The sequence below is a fragment of the Danio aesculapii genome, chromosome 25 (assembly GCF_903798145.1).
Source record: "Danio aesculapii chromosome 25, fDanAes4.1, whole genome shotgun sequence".
Classification (NCBI taxonomy): Eukaryota; Metazoa; Chordata; class Actinopteri; order Cypriniformes; family Danionidae; genus Danio; species Danio aesculapii.
The window spans coordinates 24,775,137-24,798,520 of NC_079459.1; the positions used below are offsets into that span (position 1 = coordinate 24,775,137).

Genomic DNA, 23,384 nt, shown 5'->3' on the forward strand with positions numbered 1-23,384 from the left:
TGTTCTGTAGACTATCAAAAAATAAATAGCTTAAAGGGGCTAAAAATTTAGACCTTAAAATGGCTTTTAAAAAATGTAAAACTGCTTTTATTCTAGCTGAAATAAAACAAATAAGACTTTCTCCAGAGGAAAAAATATTATCAGACATACTGTGAAAATTTCCTTGCTCTGTTAAACATCATTTGGGAAATATTTAAAAGAAGAAAAAAAAAATTATAATAATTCTGACTTCAACTGTATGCAACAGCAAGGATCCAACCCATTCAGGATACAGATTGTTTGTGACCCTTCCATCGGCAAAAGATACAGGACATTTAGGGCACGAACAAACAGAATGAGGAATAGTTTCTTTCCAAGAGCAGTAGCCTGTATTTTCCCCTAATACACACAGACACACACTCACATACATTGCTGCTAAGGAACTGAAGGAGAGATCAACTCATGCCCCATGCACTTGACACTTTACTGCACTAGGACTGTGCTACTATTTACCTACAGTTAAATCTTGTGTTCTGTCTTTTTTGTTTATTGGTGATATTTTTGTTTGTTTGTTCTATATTTCTTGTTGCTGTTGGTGTCTATGTGCAACCAAACAAATTTTGTTGTATGATATTACAATGACAATGTCTAGTTTATATTAAGTAGAAAACTTCAGTATTCATATTTTACAAAAATATATATTTTATATAATATATACTCATGGTCTTCAATGATCAACTCAACATGTCAATCACAACATTCTTTATGAAGAAAATATATTAATTTAGATTCTTAATTTCCTACATAGTTGGTCATTTTTAACATTGAAGTTCAATTTGTGGAATGAAAGTAAAAAAAAAACCCTCACCATAATAATTTGTAATAACCAGAAAAGCACCTCCATTAGTGGTGTTCTGTAAAGATTTATTGACCTCTGTCCTAATCATCGCGGAACTACCCTGCCAATTGACATTTAAAAATGGTTTGTTAATATCATAATTTTGAACATTTTTTTCTGGAAGATGAGCATGCCGTCTATTGAATACGGAATTAAAAGTGTATTTACAAGTCCAAATGCTCCATAAAACGTGGAAGTGAAAAGGCATTTTGAGTGTTCGTCATTTTTTTCTATGGCAGAAAGGCAAGACAAAAGAGTGAGATGACCTCATCTGTCACTGCTTTGCCTTTTCGGTGTACTCTGCTAATGGGTGCATAAATGGGAAGTGCTTTGTCCCTAATTATCAGTTCTAAATTTCCCTTTTGTTAGACCTCTTGCCAACCAAACCCCGACCAAGAAATTTCTTCTACCTGAAAAGTAACAAATTCAGATTATTTTTATGTGCTGTGTTCAAATAATGCCTGATGCGGATGCTGGCCTTATATACTGGCAAAACTGATGTTTTTTGGTAAAACATGGTGACTAATAAATAAATAAAGGTATTTAAAGCTTCTTTATACAGTTTACAATAGGGGAGTAAAAGACGTTGAAACTAAAAGCCTTCATTGTGTCTATTCACTGCTCATTAGGTAATCTTATACTCAATTGTGAGTCTATTATTAAGCTGCTGCCACGTCTTTTTCTGAGTAACTTCTGACTGAATGCTCCGTCTTTTCTAATGGATCAGTCTTTTGGTTTTCATTAAAAATCCTTAGATCTTTATTAAGTATATTAGTATTAAGGATATTACTCTATCTATCTATCTATCTATCTATCTATCTATCTATCTATCTATCTATCTATCTATCTATCTATCTATCTATCTATCTATCTATCTATCTATCTATCTATCTATCTATCTATCTATCTATCTATCTATCTATCTATCTATCTATCTATCTTCAGTAAGTGTCTTTCCCATGCTAATAACATGATCATGTTAACAATGTGATGAGCATGCTACATGAAAGAAACATAATTACAGTTTTTCCATACAAATATTAAGCACAGTTTCGTTTTAATTAAACCATGCTAATCACAACTAAATCATGGTTTTAGTCACATTAATAATTGTTTGAACATAGTATTTGAAGTAAAGTAGCCTAAGTATTTGGTAATTGGTGTGGTAGTGATAACAGAATAATTTATGCTAACATTAGTATTAAACATGCAATTATGATATACATGTTAAAGACAGACACGATACTATTCAATGTTAGTATTGTGCCAAGCATGCTAGCAATATGTTAAAACTTAGCTTTTAAATAAATGCCAGAAAGCTGCTCGTGAACAATGAACATGCTAAATTATGCTAGCATGGTGCAACATACTAAACTTGGAAACACATTGCTAAAAAACATTAGTCATGCTAAATGCTAAATCTTTTTTTCTGTCATTCTATTTGGTATCTTTAACTGAGTTAATCCTTAAAACTTTAAACATAAACTTAAAAAAACTTAAACTTGAATTAAAGATTGTCATCAGACTTATCTGTTGTTGCGTGAACAATCAAACAACAACTGTAAAAAACACAATACTATGCACATCATAATTATTGAAAACAGAAGCATTGGTTAAGTAGCCATATGGGTAAATAGGCGAGTGCCAAGGGGCACCAAGATAAGAAGAAAATTATATTTAAAAGGACTCATGCCGAGTTGGCATGATAGACTTATAGATCTGTTCTTGAGCAGTTGGGCAAAACCACCAAAACAAGTTATTGGACAAGCAGCAGCCAGGTGCTAAACTGAAATAAATAAAAAAAAGATCAAGAAAAACACATTTAACTAATTTACCAAAAATTGGGGTCACTTGTGTACTTGCTGTTAGGGGAACTTCTGCACTTGTTGCACCATGAGGTCTTGATTCACACAGAAGAGAAAGACAAAAATAATGCATCTAAATTTTTGGTGACTGCATCTACTTTGATAAAACATCACCTTTAATAACAACAAATGTACGATATTCAGAAAAGTATTATGAATTACTTTTCTGGCAATAGGCAACCCCATATTTGACCTATGAATGGAAAGTTTGTGTTTGTTCTCACTTATAACATGTTTGGGTTTTTCTAACTTTGAAACAAAGATTTTAAAACAGAGGTTTCCACAGCAGTGCCAAGAATTTTTTAGCATGCTAGTTTTTTTTCTTTAGCAAGATATCTGAGAAGTAAATTCTGGTTATTTGTTTTCTGACAAATTCCAATAAATTAAAACCATCTTAAACCTGCGTGAAGTGATTTGCAAGTTTAAACTAGTGTTTAACAGGTTAGTTAGCATGCTAATCTTCCAGTCCAACTAAAAGACCTTAGCCATCATAAAATCAGCTATAAGACGATGTTGGGAGCTTATCAAAAATCTAAATATAAAATTGAACTATAACGTTAGTTTTACTACAGATAAAACAACAACAACAACATGAAAACATGGTTAAGTGCAGTTTTGCAACCATAATAACCACTGGTCAAATATGCATACTATGCTTTTACTACAATAAAATCCATGTTTAATTCTGATAATGGAAGCTGATTGTCTACTGCAATTGCAAAAATAATGTAATATGTCACAGACAATTATTTCCTTACAAGACCAGACTTAATAGCAACGTAGTGGACCATGGACTACATATTAACGCAGATATACAAATTTAAAGTAACTTTTAGCAATTAGCAGCGATTTGTTAAACGATTTGTCAATTCAAATTGTTTACCTCAGATGTGTACCTGCGCTATTTCGCCGCTGCTGAAGGGGGCGCTCTGACACTCTGTGCGCCTCAAGTTCACTGTTTATCCGCAGAGCTGTTACTTCTTCCGGCGGCGAGACAGCGGGCAGGCATCTAAACTTATTGACACTCAAGAATAAACTTTTAAACTATACCCAACCTCCATTTTCAAACTTCTTCGCCTTTTTGATTTGCTTAACGCGGCTGCATGTGGTTTCTTAACCCTGCTCGTGCTGTCAGAGAGTTAAGCTGCACAGATTTTAACATGAGAGAGATTTAAATGAACATGCAGGTAAGATATCCATAAATGACCCAAATTCGTATATTTTAATGTTTATATCGATGTTTAAATTGTGATTAATTTTGAAAACGTGCCTAATTTCTAAGTTACGATGATGGAATTAAATCGAAGAAACAAATAGGAGTATATTTATGTTATCTGTTTGTTTTTCTGTTGTATAAAGTATTATATAAGACTGTTTTGTAGGGAGGAAGTTTTTGTATTTATTAACTGTTTAGTTTTGCGTTTGTGTTTAATTTCTCTTTTGCTGTGATGAAGGCTTTGCATTTATTAACTTGATTATTGTGATCTTGTCTAATACTGATTTAATTTCTCTTATCATTTATGTTATCGTGGCTGCTTTTGTATTATAAAATGTGTCATAGGAAATCATTTTGTAGGGAGGTCTGTTGTGCATTTAATAACTTGATTAATTTCTCATTTGCAGCGGTAAAGCCATTATTATGGCTCTCTGTCTGCCAGCCAGTTCTTTATTTATTTATTTATTTATTTTAAGTATTAGGTAAAATACATCTGTTGGGAGCTCTGCTTTTACTGTGGAGTCTAATTTATACCACATGATTAAAACAAGTTGATTCAACTTGTGTTTATGTTATGCAATGCTGTCTTTTATCCCTATTTTTTGTTATGTAAACCCAGATTTCCAGTTGTATAAAAAATTGCGAGATTTAAACCTTACTTCCTTCTTTCCTTCCTTACTTTTAATTTTCTTTAATTTGCCTTTCTTTTGACTTTTTCTTTTACCTTTCTTTCCTATTTCATCTTCCTATCTATTACATTTTCTTTTATTTTATTTTTGTTTAGTTTTTATCCAGGAAGGTCCTATTGAAATTAACAAAAATGTTTCCTTCCAGAGAGTCCAGGCTTTGTATTTGTAAGTTCTGTATTTGCATTTGTAAGCTCCATTACAAATATTTCTAAGATATAAACCCATTTGTAAACTTGGCATTTCTGGTCAGCTATATAATTAGTAATTGACTATTTTTAAATTTATAACTGTGAAATTATTTATTTATTTTATTCAATAAAAAAAAGGCAGCACGGTGGCTAAGTGGGTAGCATGATTGCCTCACAGCAAGAAGGTCAATGGTTCGAGCCTCGGCTGGGTCAGTTGGCATTTCTGTGTGGAGTTTGCATGTTCTCCCCGTGTTCACGTGAGTTTCCTCCAGGTGCTCCAGTTTCCCCCACAAGTCCAAAAACATGTGGTATAGGTGAATTTGGTAAGATAAACTGTCTATAGTGTATGTATGTGAATGAGTGTTTATGGATGTTTCCCAGCGATGGGTTGCAGCTGGAAGGGCATCCGTTGCGTAAAACATATGCTGGTTAAGCTGGTTGTTCATTCTGCTGTGGCGACCCCTGATGAATAAAGAGACTAAGCCAAAAATATGAATGAATTAAAAAAAAAATTGACTTTTTTTTTTCTACCCTATGTTACCATACACAAGTGGCATCTATCTAGTAATCTAAATGTAATCCAAAAATACTCAGATTACATTACCATAAATGTGTAACTTACAAGATTATTTTACTGACAACATATTTTGCCATGTAATTTCAAATCAGTTAGCGATTAGCAACTGTGGTAGTGACCCAGAACAAATAAAACTAAATTTGAGATGTAAACTCTTAATTTTAAGATGTGTAATTATGAGATTACAAGTTGCTAGGAAAGGTCAGAATTTCAAGTTTACTTTTTGTAAATTCTCATATTTGCCTCACATTTCTGGCACATTTTCAGAGTTTCGCTGATATAAAATCTGAATTGCTAAGAGAAAAAAGGCAGAATTATGATATAAAGTTGCAATTAAGCATTAAATAAAATTAGCATGGTTTCTTTTAGGTTGTGCAGTTGAGTTCACAGAATTTCTACAAAGTATGTTGTATACTGTAAACTTGCAGACTTTTTTGGTCCCATTCATAACGCATGTTTATTTTCCTCATATAGAGTATTAAAATGTTTACAGATATATGTTTTTCTGATCCCATGACTCTGGTTAGTAGTTTTGGAAAATATAAGCAGATGTTAACATATACTTCCTCTGTGAATTTATGTTTTAATTACTGCAAATGACACATCCATAATGCTGGAATTGCCAATTACCTCCTTTTTCTACTCTTACAGGAGAAATGAGCTTGCATATCTGTCTGCTCGCCAATTAACACATTTATGACTTTATTTATTTCAATTCAAGTTTACTTGTATAACACTTCACAATAATTATTCTTTCAAAGCAGCTTCACAAAAGCTGCACATCATTACATTACAGATAAAATCAGAGAAGGTAGAGTTGTGTAAAAGGTTGGCATTATATAAACGTGGTAAATGTGCAGTTATTCAGGATACAGTGTCTTTCCAAAAGAAAAAATATTTACATGTAGTAATACTATATGGAGCCAGATCAGTCTCAAAAATAAATACACAAATTCAATTCGGAAATTTAAAACGCAATTCTTAATACACAAATTCAAGTCATAATTTCAAAACGTGATTCGTAAATACACAAATCCAATTCGTCAATTCAAAACGTGATTCATAAATGCACAAATCCAATTCCCTAATTCAAAACGCGATTCATAAATGCACAAATCCAATTCGTTAATTCAAAACGCGATTCATAAATGCACAAATCCAATTCGTTAATTCAAAACGTGATTCATAAATGCACAAATCCAATTAATTTGGCGAAAATATTATATATAATATAATAAGAATACATTGAAGTGTATTTGTGTATCAAGTGGTTGTTGTCCTTGTGAAGTTCACTGATGGTTGGCATCATCTCTTCAAACCCTCATATCTTAAAAGTCATATTTTTTTTATTTTTTTCGCAGTGGTAAAGCTGTTATTATGGCTGCTCACCACCACCACCTCCACCACCACCACCATCACCACAACACATCAGAAGACGATTTCCCCACTCTCAAACCAAGACGCATCCAAAACCAGAATGTGGTCCACCGGCTAGAAAGGCGCCGGATCTGCTCTGGCCCGGTCGGTGCTCACTGGTACCGCGTGCGCTGCTTCCACCAAAACCTGTTCCCCAACTTCACAGTAGTGAATGTAGAGAAGCCACCCTGCTTCCTCCGCAAGTTCTCCCCTGACGGACGATGCTTCATCGCGTTCTCCTCCGATCAAACTTCCTTGGAGATCTACGAATACCAAGGGTGCCAAGCCGCCGAAGACCTTCTTCAGGGTCAAGAGGGAGAAACGCTGGCCAACGGAAATGACCAGCGTTCCTTCAACATCAGAGGTCACCTCTTCGAACGCTTTTTCTCTCTACTTCACGTCACCAATGTGGCCTCCAACGGTGAGCACTTGAACAGAGAGTGTAGTCTTTTTACTGATGACTGCCGTTATGTGATCGTCGGCTCAGCTGCTTATTTACCTGAAGAACCTCATCCGCACTTCTTTGAGGTGTATAGAAATAATGAATCGGTGACACCCAACCCAAGGTCTCCTCTCGAGGACTACTCTCTGCACATCATAGACCTGCACACGGGACGGCTGTGTGATACACGCACCTTTAAGTGTGACAAAATCATCCTGTCGCACAATCAAGGACTGTACCTGTACAGAAATATTCTGGCGGTGCTTTCTGTGCAGCAACAGACCATACATGTGTTTCAGGTAAGAGTTTAAAAGAATTAGGAGATACTTGACTAGAAAAGACTTAAGTGTGCAAAAAAAATCTCCCAGTCTTTTAAAAAAATTGTTATTGTTATGCTTTTTAAATACTTTTTATTCTTATATTTTTTACATAGACCATGTTTTAAACTTCACTATCATGCAAATACACACTGCAATATTACCAAAAGAAAAAGAAAAGAGAAAGAGAGGGGTGGAAATATTGTTTTTAGGTGGGTGTTGCTAGTTTTAATTAGGCTAGAAATACCATTACTTGTAGGAACATTATCATTTGAAATTTTTATAATTTTAGTGGCAAAAATAAATATGGAAAATGCAAAAAGTTTTTTTTTCCCATAAAAATGTGAAATGTTATCAACGTTATTTTGTATTAATATTATAAAATTAATTTAGGACTTTAATGTTATGGACTTAATTTTTTAGACGATTTAGAATAGAATTTATAATTAATTACATATACATTAATTAACATTTAATTATATATAATTACAAAATCAGGGTGTCCACTGGGTCTTAAAAAGTATTAAAAGCTAGTATTAAGGGCCTGAAAAGGTATTTGAAAAATACTTAAATTTAGTTCAAGCGTTGTCCAAAGTGTTTGAATCCAAAAAAAGCATAAATATATTTATTTTTTCTCCTAATAATAACAACGGGGTGCTCGATCCACGCAATTGGTTCGGGCCGGGGCTTGTCCGGCCAAGCTCCTCAATCCAGGTGATGTCACAAGATTTGCGACAAACCCGGGAAGGTGATGTGACGCTCTTCACATATAGCGAAATCATAGAGCGAAGAGTTTGCGCACTTCTGGTTGGAGAAAGACTAGGTTAAACAGTGGCTGAAGCCTGTCGCTGAAAACAACCACGTAATTTATTCTTTCAAGCTTTGTTTTTTTAGAGCCTATCAAAGTTCTGTTCCATGGTTGAGCTTCATTGATTTATTTAACTACAACTGTTTATTAAGTTAGAGGTTTGATACTGATTAGAACTTGGTGGCGATGAGGTCTTAAAATGTTCTGAGAAGGTCTTTAAAAAGTCTTAAAAAGTTATTGAAATTGTCTTTAGGATTTCTGCATATGCTCTGAAAATAACTTTCTATACTTTTTGGTTTTGGACAAATACAAACAAAAAAAGAGAAATAAGCATATTTAGCTTAAAATTAAACAGCTCAGTTGCCTCACAGCAAGAAGGTCGCTGCTTTGATCCCCAGCTGGGCCAGTTGGCATTACTGTGTGGAGTTTGCATGCTCTCTCTGTGTTCATGTGGGTTTTCCCCCACTGTCCAAAGATATGTGCTATAGGTAAATTAGATAAACTAAATTGGCGTAGTGTAGTATCTGTGTGTATGAATGTTTTCCAATACTGGGTTGCAGCTTGCCATCTGCTGTGTAAAAACATATTCTTAATAAGTTGGCAGTTCATTCTACTGTGGCGACTCCTGATGAATAAAGGGACTAAGCTGAAGGAAAATGAATGAATGAATGAATGAATTAAATGCATATCCTAATGTTTTTTTTTTCATATGAAATTCTTTCTTCGTATAGATTTTTATCAAAGAAACAGGTGAGCAGGTTTTCATTTTTTATTCTTACCACTCCATTGTAATAAGAATTTTATTGTAATCCCTTTATTGTTTTAGACACAAACTTAAACATTATTGACTGTCAGTTTATCAAATAACTATTTTGGTCCGAGCATGGGGGCCTGATTGAGACCATTAGTTTGAGATTAGCTTTTATTACCTATAGGCCTGTCATTTTTTGTATATATTGCACCAACATATATTGCGATAAACAATATTATTGTCTTTTTAAGACCATTTTGTGCCACTCGTTATATAATGACAATAATAATATTAATATTAAATAATATAAATATTAAAATAATATTTTATTCTTAATAATGCTTCTATTAATTATAGTCATTTTAGCAATAAAGAGGCGTTGGAATCAGAATGTGAAAATGTATATTATCAGAATGTGAAAACTTACATCATAAACAAACAAATAAATAATAATAAATGTTAACAAATAAGTGCAAGGTTAAAAGTAACAGTGTCTGCGATATCTGGTGCCAGATCTATTTTCAGTTGTCCAACACCCACATAAAAATATACTATAGCAATTTATACTAAGTACTGTAGTTTTTTTTTTAACCATACCTACTCTGCAACCTCCAATCGAGATAGAGATGTTGCACTAAAATGTCAGCTAAAATGTTGCTAGAATTTGTTTTTATGTATGGGCGATATATATTGCATCACCAAAAATGATTGAGGTCATGTCCATGTATTGTGGGATAAATCCAAACATAGATTATTGTGACAGGCTTAACCACTTGCATCACTTACCCTTTTAAACAATCTTATTTTATTTTTTTTACTGACTTATTCACCCTTTTACATAATTTGTATTCAAATGAATTAGTTCTTCCTTCTAACCAGGTGACATCAGAAGGCACCTTCCTGGACGTGCGCACCATCGGTCGTTTTTGTTATGAGGATGACCTGCTTACTCTGTCCGCCGTTTACTCTGAAGCCCAAGCTGAAGGCCAGCCTGGCTTTTCCCGCTTGTACAAGGAAAAAACCATCAACTCCTTAAAGCACCGTCTGCTGGTGTACCTGTGGAGGAGAGCAGAGCAGGATGGCAGCGCCACAGCCAAACGCCGCTTCTTCCAGTTCTTCGACCAGCTCAGACAGCTGCGCATGTGGAAAATGCAGCTTCTGGACGAACATCACCTGTTCATCAAGTACACCAGCGAAGACGTGGTCACGCTGAGAGTCACCGATCCTTCTCAGGTAAAAAATAAAAATGAATAAAATGCACTGGAGTAAGAGGAGACTGAATCAGATATGCCTTTGCTGGCGTCATCCCCTAATCTCTGGCAGTGTAAGATATAAGGGTTGTTATCGCTTTGTTGTGGTTTTCTATACTGGTGGGATTTGGGTTGCATCATGTTTGGTGTATCAGTTGTGTGTAAACTAATGCTGGGTGATTTTTATCGGTAATGGTTTTGCCGAAATGTTATCTTAAAATCGTAGAATTATGTGTTTTTGGAATGGAAGTGTTAGTAAACATTACAATTAGACCAATTAACGAAACGTCATCATAAAACGTGCGATACTTATTGTATGACGTGAATTAGGGCTGCACAATATATCGTTTCAGCATCGTTATCGCAATTTAATTGTTTGCAATAATCGCATTGCTATTATATGCAATGTTGAGTCTGGATTATAATTGATCATTTCGCAAGTGTTTTTTGAGGCCTGTGACTGAGGATTTTAAAAGCATTCAGGCATAAGCAATTATACAGTTTGTAACTTGATTAATTTTATTGAATTGTTTATAAAACAGAGACTATGCAGTAGGGCTGGGCGATAATTCGATATCGATAATTATCATGATATATAATTTTTTGATAAAATGATAATGACAGTTTGATAATTGTTCGATAATATTTACACACTATGCGTAACGCTGCGCAGGCATTTTGCAGCCTGTCCTTCCGAATGCCGCACGCAGTACAAGTGTACAGCAATACAGTGTTAGTTGCACTTAGAGGGGTAAGATTAGAGAGGTAAGCTGCATAGCTTTCACTGCTATGCAGATGATACTCAATTATATATTTCAACTAAACCTGACGAGATGTCTAAACTGTCCAAGCTAACTGAGTGTTTTAAAGATGTTAAAGAATGGATGACCAACAATTATCTTCTCTTAAACTCAGACAAAACAGAATTATTACTTATTGGGCCTAAATCCTGTACACAGCAGATCTCACAACTCGACCTACAATTAGAGGGATACAAAGTTAGCGTTAGCTCTACTATAAAAGATCTGGGTGTCATATTAGACAGCAATTTAACTTTAAAAATCATATATCCTGTGTCACAAAAACTGCTTTCTTTCATCTGAGAAATATCGCTAAGTTACGAAGTATGCTATCCATCTCAGATGCAGAAAAGCTAGTCCATGCTTTTATGACTTCTAGGCTGGACTACTGTAATGCACTGTTTGCCGCCGAGACTGCAGCTCTGCACAAGATGTTTGGCCAGCGGAGAAATTAAAATGATCGTGCCCAACTGAGTTTGGTTTCTCTCAAGGTTTTTTTTCTTCACTTTCGCCAATTAGTGAAGCTTTTTTCCCTCTCCGCTGTCGCCACTGGCTTGCATGGTTTGGGATCTGTAGAGCTGCGCATCGTTGGATTTGCTCTTCAGTGTTTGGACTCTCAGTAGTGATTATTAAACCACACTGAACTGAGCTAAACTGAACTGAACTTAAACACTGAAAACTGAACTACACTGTTCCAATTTACTATGACCCTTTATGTGAAGCTGCTTTGACACAATCTACATTGTAAAAGCGCTAAACAAATAAAGGTGAATTGAATTGAATTGAATAAGAAAAAATAAGGTAAAAAAAGGTCAAAGTCACAGACACTGTTGACAAGAAAAACAACTAAACATCAGTAGTCTGGATCCACTTAGTTTTTTGCAATCCGACACAAAACAGCAATGTGCACTGCAAACCTCTCAGACGACTCATGTAATTAAAGAAAAAAAGGGCAACACCACAAACCTGTCCCATCATTTAAAACAATACCCCACTAATGAAGATGCTAATAAAATTACAGACCCAAACAAGTGTTGGTAAACCAGCGCAACTACCCAGCAGAGTCTCATGTCATCATTTTCGAAAGCCGTGTCTTACGAGAAAACCCCTCCCGAAAAGATAAAAAGATAAAAAAAATGACAGACAACACAATCTCAATGAACACTTGATGCTTGCTGCAAACTACAAGCTGCATTATTTAAGGGCATTTGTTACTACCTTGTTTTAAACTTTTGTCGTCAAGCTTATGTTTCCTTTTTAATATTAAGATATTTTCTTTGGAATTTTTAATACATATTGTCCCTTGTCGACGGTAAAAGAACCAGCCTTTATAAAAGACATAATCACCGAGGAGAAATGCTCAAGACGTAATTTTTAAAATAATGACATATTTAAAATACAGCATATATATGACAGACGTTTACAACAGTAGTGGATCGTTAATTAAATCCTTATTGTCCACAGAGCGGAGCATCATCCACCCGCAGTCGTTTAAGGCGGGCACGGACTAAAAATATATACACTTTATATATTTTTCTTTGAAAATGTATCTTTTTGCAACGAATTTCGTTATGTATAATGTGTAACTTAATTCTAACATACAAGAAGAACGAATAACATCTGAGGTGAAGCGCTTCAAAACAAGTCCGGTAAAGTATGCTTTAGCGCCAAAACAATCCATTAAACTATTTTCATGTTTTCATTTTAATTCATTAACGGAGCGCGGTTTGAGCAGCATGAGCTGGACAGTCTTTACAAGCTCTTGGCAGCACTGATTTTTCTTAGGTTACCTCGGAAGAATAAACTCGGTCTGAAGGATGAGAAACAGCTCAGAAACCCGTTGAGTGAATGGAGAGGCTCACCGCATGTCTCACCGTGATGCGCGATTTATAAAATGAGTGTCTGCATGGGCCTATTCGTGCCAGTCTGTGAGGTATAATTAAAACACCCTCGGATATAACTGAGATCTGCGCATAAAGTTGTCAAGAGGGTGACTGAGTAAGTAAGGTAAACCGCACACTCTTGATGATGTAATGCGTGTTTATTATTTTTTATTTATATTGTCAGACAGCTAAAACATTTCACAAAAAGGATTGGCATGCTGTAATCCTATAAAATTGCTAGATATAAAGATTTGACATTTATCGTGATAATTATCGATATCGACTGATATAAAATAAATGATCGTGATAATTTTTTTTGCCATATCGCCCAGCCTTACTATGCAGTATTATTTTACATTTGATTATTCAATTACTGTATACTTGAATACAGTTTGACACCTTGGAAAACAATAAAACGCTGTTTATATAATTTGTATCTTTTTCTTTATTGAATTTATCTGTGCTTGTAGATGTTGTTTCTTATATTTTATGCTTTTAGACTCCTACAGAATCATTTTAATCAATCTAAAATTCTAAATTCTTTCTAAATAGTTATTCAGCACATCTAGTGAATTGTATTTAAATCGCAGAATAAAAAATATTGCAATGTTAGATTTTTTCAACATTACAATACAATACATTTTCTTCAAATATTTTAAAAAGTTTAAATAATAAATCATCATTCACTGTATTTTGAAGTGCCCATGATATTAATATGTTTATGCAGCAAAATGATGTCGAGCAATTTACATTTTAGAAACAACAATGGCTTTGTTTCTGTTTCCATGACTCAATGATCACTTCATAACGTCACTTGCTTGATTTCTGATTGAATCAGTAGTTTTGAATGAATCACTTGAATGAACTATTCAGGGAATTTCTCATTAAGAAAGGTACTTGAGGCAGCAAACCACCCAAGATGCCTATGAATACAGTTTTACAAGATATTTTAAATGGGTTTTCTGGGGAGCCTAACAGTAATCAAGTACAAAAATTTTATAATCACAATGCAAAAAAAGCTTTTCATTCTTTGCTTTGTCTTGTTTTTAGTCCAAATACCAAACAATTCTTTAAGTTTTCAACTTCAGCGGAATTAGGTCAAAAGAGTTTTTTTTTTAAACAAGCAGGACTATCTGCTAGTGGGGTAGGCAAAATAATCTTGTTTTTGTTTTGAAATGTTGATATTTGGACTAAACTTTTTTTTGCTCCTGGTCAATTATAATCCAGACATAACGTTGCATATCTTGCAGTGTGACTTGCTATGGGCACATTGTGATATCGATGCTGAAATGATACATTATGCAGGCCTATTTAAAAGGTTGGTATATTAACATTGAATGTCTACGTTTGAAAATGATTAAGGAATATTTAGCATTTTTTTTTTGTCTTGTTGTACTATATTTATAAGTTTGAGCCAGATTTTAGATAAGAAACTACTTAAGAATAGGTAATAATAATTAACTGTTTATTTATTTATTTATTTATTTAGGCATGTGCCTGGGATCTCTTGTAGAACTTCATGAGTGTACCATGCATGAGATGAAAATAAATCAAAATGTTAAAGTCAAAGATTATACATTTAGGTGTCATGTAAATTTAAGAAAGTTAATAACAGTAATTCATGGGGAAAACAAGCTATCATTTTTTCCTTATTCTATAGTATAGTATAGAATTCGCAACAAAAAGCATCTAATATTATCTGATAAAGAATGTATATGTGTGTAAATATATTTAATTTACCACCATTGAAAAGTGGAGGGGATGTTTGAAAACGAGCCTGGAAATAGTGTTGTCACGGTACTGGAATTCAATAACAATCGTTAATGAAGTTTTAAAAAAATTCAATTCCCGCTAACATTTGAGTGCGTTCTTAAACAGCGCTGATTTGCTATTGTGTTCACGTGCTCAACAGAAATGACTGTGATTGGCCGTGAAGGTCATTGGTTCACCGAACTCACCACTGTTTACTGAGTGTAACAACAAATACAGGGACACTGGAGCGTTTTAAATTGGTGAATTTGTTTTTACACTCAGTGAACAGCAGTGTGTTCAGTGATCTGATGACCTTCAAGGCCAATCGCAGTCATTCTGTTGAGCATGTGAACACTACGGCAAATCATCAGTGTTTAAAAACGTGCCCAACAGCACTCAAATGTTCGCAGAAAATGGACGTTTTTAAAATTTCAGTACTGATTGTTATCGAATTCCAGTATTGTGACAACACTCTTAAATTTGACTTTGAGAAATAAGTACGAACTCTGTAGTAGTATTTAATTCATATTTTCTGCAAAAAAATGGTACATTTATTTTACATTTGCACTGTAATCTGATTTATGGATTGCACACTTGTCAGGTAGTTTTTATTTCTTTTGATAATTTGTTTGATATAAATAAATCATAATTAAAATTAAGAATTTGTAATGTAAATAATGTTCTCTCTTAATTCTTTGCCTGTTTTTAGCCCTCTTTCTTTGTGGTCTACAACATGCTAACCACAGAGGTCATTGCAGTTTTCGAGAACACTTCGGACAAACTTCTGGAGCTTTTCGAAAACTTCTGCGACCTCTTCCGGAACGCCACTCTCCACAGCGAGGCTGTGCAGTTCCCCTGCTCGGCTTCCAGCAACAACTTCGCACGCCAGGTGCAACGCAGGTGAGATATAAATGCAAGGCCTGCTCGTAAGCTGCAAATTGATGGTGGAGCCAGAGGAGGCCTGCCTCACTTTGTCTAACAAAAGCCTACAACAATGACTCAGTGTAATTGTGCTTCTCTCCATATTGGGTGGGAATTCGCTCATGCCGACACCTTTTGATATTAAAAACCTAATTATGTAGACCTCTCAGATGGAGGTTTCTTTTAAAAAAAAAAAGGGGAGAGAGGTTTTTAATAAACTTTCAGTTACCCAGAGTGCAGCATACAGACTTTTCTTATTCAAAAAGTTTGGGCTTGTTAAGATTTTGAAGTGTTTTGAAAGAAGTTGAGTCTTCTCACCAAGGCTGCATTTATTTGATCAGAAATGCAAAGAGAACAATAATTTTGTGGACTAATTTTATTTAAATGACATACATCATCAAGAGTGTGCCGTTTACCTTACTTGCGCAGTCACCCTCTTGACATTTCATATTGCGGGACGCATAAAAAACTTGTTATGCACAGATCTCGCTTATATCCGAGGGTGTTTTAGTTATACCTCACAGACTGGCACGAATAGGCCTAATTTTTTATTAAATGTTTTAATATATTTCAGTGTAATTTAGATGCAAAACTGCATTTTTTAGCATTATTACTAGCTTTTCAGTGTCTCACCTTCAGAAATTAGATTTGGTGCTGAGGAAACCTTTAGGCCCAATCCCAATTCTATTTTATCTCTACCCCTTCCCTTTTTCCTTGGACCTCGAAACAGAGTGTTAAGGGGAAAGGCTTCAATATGTATCCTTAAGAAATGGAACAGCACTACAATACCTGCACACGTCGTCATAAGTCATCAATCTCTTTCTATATATGAGATCAGTGATTAGTTATTCCAGTTGCGTTATTTTGTGGTATTTATCTTCAGGAAATCACTGATTGCAACAATATCATGTTACCATGAGGATCCAATGTGGCAATATGATTGTAACTGTACTGTGCATTTACACCGTTGCCATATTCATCTGTGTAAACACACAATAACAACATTAACATTATATCTGGTCATTACCAACCACTAAACTTGTTTGACAGGGTATTCGAGTGTCATGTGAAAGTATGTTGTGGGACTGATATACAGAAGTTATTGTAGAAAATTATTATGGATTATAGGTAGTGAAGTTTAGCAGTTTTTATTTGTTTTGTTTTTTAAAGCATGATGGTAAAACATGAACGTCATTATAAATGTATTAAAACATTTCTTGTTTGTTGTCCTTCCTAACCCTTCCCCTTAGCCCTATGCCTTCAAGCTAAAGAGAATTGGGACAGGGGAAGGGCTAATGGGTAGAATTGACATTGGGTCTTAATATCAGCTATTTTTAAAAATGTTTTGCTGTACAATGTTTTGTTTAGGCCTCAAAACTTTTAGAATTTCAAAGGTAAAAGATGGAAAAAAAACATAATTTTTAGTGCATTTTAAATATTTATTAATATATACTGCCACTGTTGAGCAATGTAATACATCCTTTCTGAAAATGAAAATAGTAAATGGATGCAATGCATTGTGTTCACGATGGAACACAGAGAGCTAATATTTATTTAATGATTGTTTTAAAACTGTTTCTTTTGGGACAAATCAAAATCATAAAAAGACAAAATGTATAATTTTTATTTTCGTGTTAAAAGGGACAGTTTTATTGCTAAAAAAAAGCTGTTCTTTGTGTGTGGATGAAAAATTCAAATCCTTTACTCCTTTACCTGGGTTTTCTTTTCTTTACCCTGCATGTGGAAAGATTAAGATATAGTATTTCTGGAAAAAAACAGATCAATTTATTTTTATTTGTTTATTTTTTTTTGTTCTTTAATGAATCATCTGTTAAAAATATCCAACATTGGTAATTCTTGTTGAATTGTCACCTATTTTTCTTTTTTTGTTTGTTTTTGATAAATATTCTTTATTATTAATGTTTTCAGTGTCTGATTTGAATGTTTTTTTCTTCTTTTTCTTGTACAAGTATGTGTCATAATTAGTGATAAAGATGATTTACTTATTCCTTTTTTATGGTTAATTTTTTAAAAAGACGATCTGTCACCTTATTTATTTTCTGATGTTATAGTGTGTAAAGTATTATTTAAAACCATTTATCTGCAAAACTGAATTTTACTGAAGGAGTTGTTTACTTATTTTACTTTTTTCTTTTATGTATTGTGTTATTTATTTATTATTTATTTATTTATTTATTGGTTCTTTTTGTGTTGTAGGGCTGCACAATATTGGAAAAATGTAGCATTGTGATATATTTTTTATCCTGCAATACATATTGCGATTTGAATACAATTCCACCAGATCTGGAAAGAATTTATAATGTTAGATTGATTAGGATGATTCTGCCATGGAAGTGCATGAGCATCAAATCTAATAAGCAGTCTAAATACCATAAAGAAGAAGATGCAATTGAAATAAACAGTCTTATCATTTTCCAAGTCTAATAGTATTCAGCTGTAGTAATTTAATAATAAAAATAAACATAATTCAATAAAATTTGTCACAAATCTTACAAATGGGACAATTTCCCATGCCTGAATGCTGATTAATCATTGTACAAGCACAGGCCTCAAAAACACATGTGAACAATTAATTATGATATAAACTCAACATTGCATATCTGATATGACTATTGCGAATGATCACATTGCGATATCGATGCTGAAACAATATATTGTGTTGTCACTAGTTGCTCGTTATTGGATTATTTTTGCTTTTAAATGTTTAAATTACAATAAATGTAAAAAACCGAATTGCAATAAGTAATCATTTTATTTAGCCTTTGTATTATTATTGTTATTATTATTATTATTATTATTATTATTATTATTTATTTATTTTATTTATTTATTTATTTATTTTTTATTTTATTATTTACTTTTAAAAAAAAAACTTAAAATGCCATTAACAGTTGAAATTTTTTAAGACACTGTTTGACCTAAAAATCTTATTTATGTTCTACTAAAAAAGAATAATATATTGGATTGTTTGAGTGTAAGTAAATTAATAGAAACTTATTATTATTATTATTATTATTATTATTATTATTATTATTATTATTATTTTAAAATTGTGTTTGTATAAATATAAATTGAATCATATAAAATAAAATGATCAGTTCGTCTAAGTGACATGTTCTTTTTTCCATTTTAATCAAAAGCTTTGTCCTTGTCTTGATTTCTGACTCATAGGCTTTCTGCGGTTTCATTTATTAATCTCCTGGCCTGCACATTATTTATAGAGCTGTTTGTTTGTGCCTAGGTTTAAAGACACCATCGTGAATGCCAAATACGGAGGGCACACAGAGGCAGTCAGGAGGCTCCTCGGGCAGCTGCCCATTAGTGCTCAGTCCTACAGCAGCAGCCCGTATCTGGATCTCTCCCTCTTCAGCTATGATGACAAGTGGGTGTCCGTCATGGAGCGGCCCAAGACCTGCGGAGACCATCCCATAAGGTAGCACTCCGCTTGCAAAACTCTCTTTAGTTAAGCAGTTTTTGTTTGTTTATTTATTTAATTTTAATTTAATACATTTTTATTTTTAATTACATTTTAATTTATTTGAATTAAAATTGTATTTATTTATTTTAATTCAAGTTTTAATTTTATATAAATTTATTTAAATAAATTTTATTTTTATTTATTTTAATTTAATGTTTTATTATTTAATTTAAATTTTAATGTAATTTAATTTATTTTAATTTCATTTCAAGTGAAATTTTAGTTAATTTTTCAATTTAATCTAATTTAATTTCATCTTAATTTTTTTTTGGTGCACTAAACCTTTTTTCTATATCTGTTTGTGTGTGTCATAGTTTTTGGAATAAGTTATTTTAAGTGTTGTTGAATTTTTTCATCTGAAATATGCTGTGAATTAATTAAGAAGATATTTTGAAATATGTAACCAGTAGCTGTTTCTTCCATGGTATTTATTTATTTTTCCTAATGTGGAGGTCAATGGTTACCAGTTTCTAACATTCTTCAAAGTATTTTCTTTTGTGTTCAGAAAAAAGTGAAACTCATTAATGCTTTGAACTACTTGAGGGTGGGTGAATTTTTTATTCATTTTAGTTAGTTATGGGTAAACTGTTCCAAGCAAAACATATGCAAGTATTTGTTTGTGAATTTGACACATCATGAATGCCAGATTTGGTGGGCACACGGAGTTCTACTGTGGCAGCCTGTATCTGGATCTCTACGAGTATCTGGACCTGGATGAATATCTTTCTAACTTCTGCTGTTGAACAAAATAGATTTTGTAGAATGTTGGAAACGTGTAGCTATTGATGGGTATAATTTACTTTAAAGGGATAATAGCCTAAATGTTTGTAAATGCTTTCTTTTATTTAGAGCTGCTGGTATCTTATTTTGCATAATATCTGTATGATGTTTGACAAATGAAAAATTAATCAAATCATTATGCAATTCAAAACATGGGTGAGTGGGTTTGACAAACCATCTGTAGAAAACACACACTTTCATCTCTCTGACTGTTTAACCAACACTGGCACCAGACACTTTCTTACAATCACTCCATATCTCTTGGGGAAAAAACATTGTGCATTTCTGCAGTGTGTTTCACACAGGTAAGTGGGCTTGACAAACCACCTGTAGAAACGCTCTTCTGTCTATATGCACCGGACACTTTACTTAAGCTTCATTTTACAAGGATTTAACAAGGAAAATAATGTTTTTATAGTCTATATTGGATTATGCGTATACACTCACCGGCTACTTTATTAGGTACATCTTACTAGTACCGGGTTGGACCCCCTTTTGCCTTTAGAACTGCCTTAATCCTTCGTGGCATAGATTCAACAAGGGACTGAAAATATTCCTCAGAGATTTTGGTCCATATTGTCATGATAGCATCACACAGTTGCTGCAGATTTGCCGACTGCACATCCATGATGTGAATCTCCCGTTCCACCATATCCCAAAGGTGCTTTATTGGATTGATATCTGGTGACTGGAGGCCATTTAAATAGTGAACTCATTGTCATGTTCAAGAAACCAGTCTGTTGATTCACACTTTGACATGGCACGTTATCCTACTGGAAGTAGCCATCAGAAGATGGGTACACTGTGGTCATAAAGGGATGGACATGGTCAGCAACAATACTCAGGTGGGCTGTGGCATTGACACGATGCTCAATTGGTACTAATGGGCCCAAAGTGTGCCAAGAAAATATCCCCCACACCATTACACCACTACCAGCAGCCTGAACCATTGATACAAGGCTGGATGGATCCATGCTTTCATGTTGTTGATGCCAAATTCGGACCCTATCATCCGAATGTCGCAGCAGAAATTGAGACTCATCAGACCAGGCAACGCTTTTCCAATCTTCTATTGTACAATTTTGGTGAGCCTGTGGGGATTGTAGCTTCAGTTTCCTGTTCTTAGCTGACAGTAGTGGCACCCGGTGTGGTCTTCTGCTGCTGTAGCCCATCTTCCTCAAGGTTGGACGTGTTCAGAGATGCTGTTCTTGATTGTGATTTGATAGTGGTTATTTGAATTACTGTTGCCTTTCTATCAGCTCCAACCAGTCTGGCCATTCTCCTCTGCCATCAACAAGGCATTTACTCCCTCAGAACTGCCGCTCGCTGGATATTTTCTCTTTTTCAGACCATTCTCTGTAAACACTAGAAATGGTTGTGCATGAAAATCGCAATAGATCAATTGATCTTTATTTGTATAGCCCTTTTACAATGTAGATTGTGTCAAAGCAGCTTCACATAGAAGATTATAGTGAATTGATACAGTGTCAGTTCAGCTTTCAGAGTTGAAGCTCAGTTCAGTGTGGTTTAATATTCACTGCTGAGAGTCCAAATGCTGAAGAGTAATTCATCGTTGTGCAGCTCTACAAGTCCCGAACTATGCAAGCCAGTGGCGACAGCTGTGAGGAAAAAACTGCACCAATTGGCAAAAGTGAAGGATAAAAACCACGAAAGAAAACGGGCTCAGTAGGGCACGACCATTTCTCCTATGGCCAAATCTGTTCAGAGATGTACTCTAGACGCCGGAGGCTTGAGAACGCCAGACATCAGCAAAGACTTGTCTGTCACTGAAGTCTCACAGGAATCAGACGCATGCTCAGCAGTTCAGCAGTTTCTGAAATACTCAGACCAGCCCGTCTGGCACCAACAACCATGCCACATTCAAAATCACTTAAATCACCTTTCTCCCACATTCTGATTTCCCACAAATTTGTGTTAACAAGCAGTTGGACGGGTTTACCTAATAAAGTGGCCGGAAAGTGTATATATATTGGTTTCATAACTTGAATTACAAGGTCATTTTAACACATCATCAAAGTTTTGATGCTTTTGAACAATCAATACATATTTGTGTTTATTTTGTTGCAAAGTGACTGACACGCTCTATGATGTCAGCACATATGATTACAACAACAATTATCATACACCATAAATACCACACACACTTTTTCCCTCACAAAATACGCTATGTACATTTTACTTGGGTGCAGCAATCCAGAATATTTAGCTTGTATTTTATCCTCCTGCGTGCTTAAATATAGACGAGTCCTGAGATTGTTGACAAAGGCAGTGAATTGCAGAAGAGGCCAGAATGTACGCCCACTTTTCCAGTATAGTGAAAAATGAGGCCCAGCGTGAGGCCTGCATCAACTTCCTTGTTAAATCTTGAAACACTGAAGTGTAATTTCATGCCGTGACAGGCGATCTTTAAAACACTTTCTGAGAGCTCTCAAAAATCTTTTCCCCTGACAAATGTTACCATAATTCACTGATGTACGTAAAAAAAATACAGTTTTCTTGCTGTCGCCATGCGATTTTTACCATCATAATAAACTGCCACTGCTTCCTTTTTTCCTGTCCTGCAGGTTCTATGCGAGAGATTCGGGGTTGCTGAAATTTAAGATCCAGGCAGGCCTGCTGGGAAGACCCATTAACCACACCGTCAGGAGATTGGTCGCTTTCACCTTCCACCCCTTCGAGCACTTCGCCATCTCCGTGCAGCGAACCAACGCCGAATACGTTGTCAACTTTCACATGCGGCATGGATGCGAATGATAATGCATGCGTGAGTACAGACTTGTGATTTGAAAGACTTTTTTGTTCCTTTTATGCATCTTTTTTATATTAAAGTTTTTATTTATTACATATGTGATGTGTATTTACACAAAGTGCTTTTATATGTGGATTTTTTTTGTTTTACCCAATTGCAACATGCAAAATAAAATGGGTTTGTGATACTCATGTGATAGTATTTACTGGATGTCCTGTCTTTTCTCATTGAAAGTGTGAAAATCAATGTAATTCAGCATAGTTTTAATAGACTGGACATTACTTAAAGACTTGGGTTTCTTTAAAATATGTTTTATTGTTTCCTACATGTGATCCTCCCTGCTCAAGTTCGCCTTTTATTTCCCAGATTCATATTTAAAATGATTGAAATTACATAACTTACTCAATTTAACATAGTTTATTACGAATTTAACAAAAATAGTGTGAATTTAATGGACTAGACATTAATTAAATACTTGGGTTTCTGTAAAATCTGTTTTATTGTTTGCTAAATATAATCATCCTTGCCCAAATTAGCCTTTTTTCTGTTTTATTTTTTCCAGATTCATTTTTTTTTCTTTTTT

General features: G+C 34.3%; 1 protein-coding gene across 1 annotated transcript; it reads left to right on the forward strand.

The window, feature by feature from the left end:
* Positions 1–3,737: 3,737 nt before the first annotated feature.
* det1 (DET1 partner of COP1 E3 ubiquitin ligase) lies at positions 3,738–22,988 on the forward strand. Its single transcript, XM_056451774.1, has 6 exons — positions 3,738–3,929; positions 6,774–7,569; positions 10,026–10,379; positions 15,541–15,731; positions 19,015–19,206; positions 22,617–22,988. Exons 2-6 carry the CDS (start codon positions 6,790–6,792, stop codon positions 22,804–22,806), a joined length of 1,707 nt encoding a protein of 568 aa, XP_056307749.1. The 5' UTR covers positions 3,738–3,929; positions 6,774–6,789; the 3' UTR covers positions 22,807–22,988.
* Positions 22,989–23,384: the final 396 nt, after the last annotated feature.

Excerpts from the sequence above, each read along its gene's own strand:
- det1 (XM_056451774.1), top strand. The coding sequence starts at position 6,790 with ATGGCTGCTCACCACCACCACCTCCACCACCACCACCATCACCACAAC. Across the intron at positions 10,380-15,540 it reads GAGTCACCGATCCTTCTCAG|CCCTCTTTCTTTGTGGTCTA; the intron begins GTAAAAAATAAA and ends GCCTGTTTTTAG. Across the intron at positions 19,207-22,616 it reads TGCGGAGACCATCCCATAAG|GTTCTATGCGAGAGATTCGG; the intron begins GTAGCACTCCGC and ends CCTGTCCTGCAG.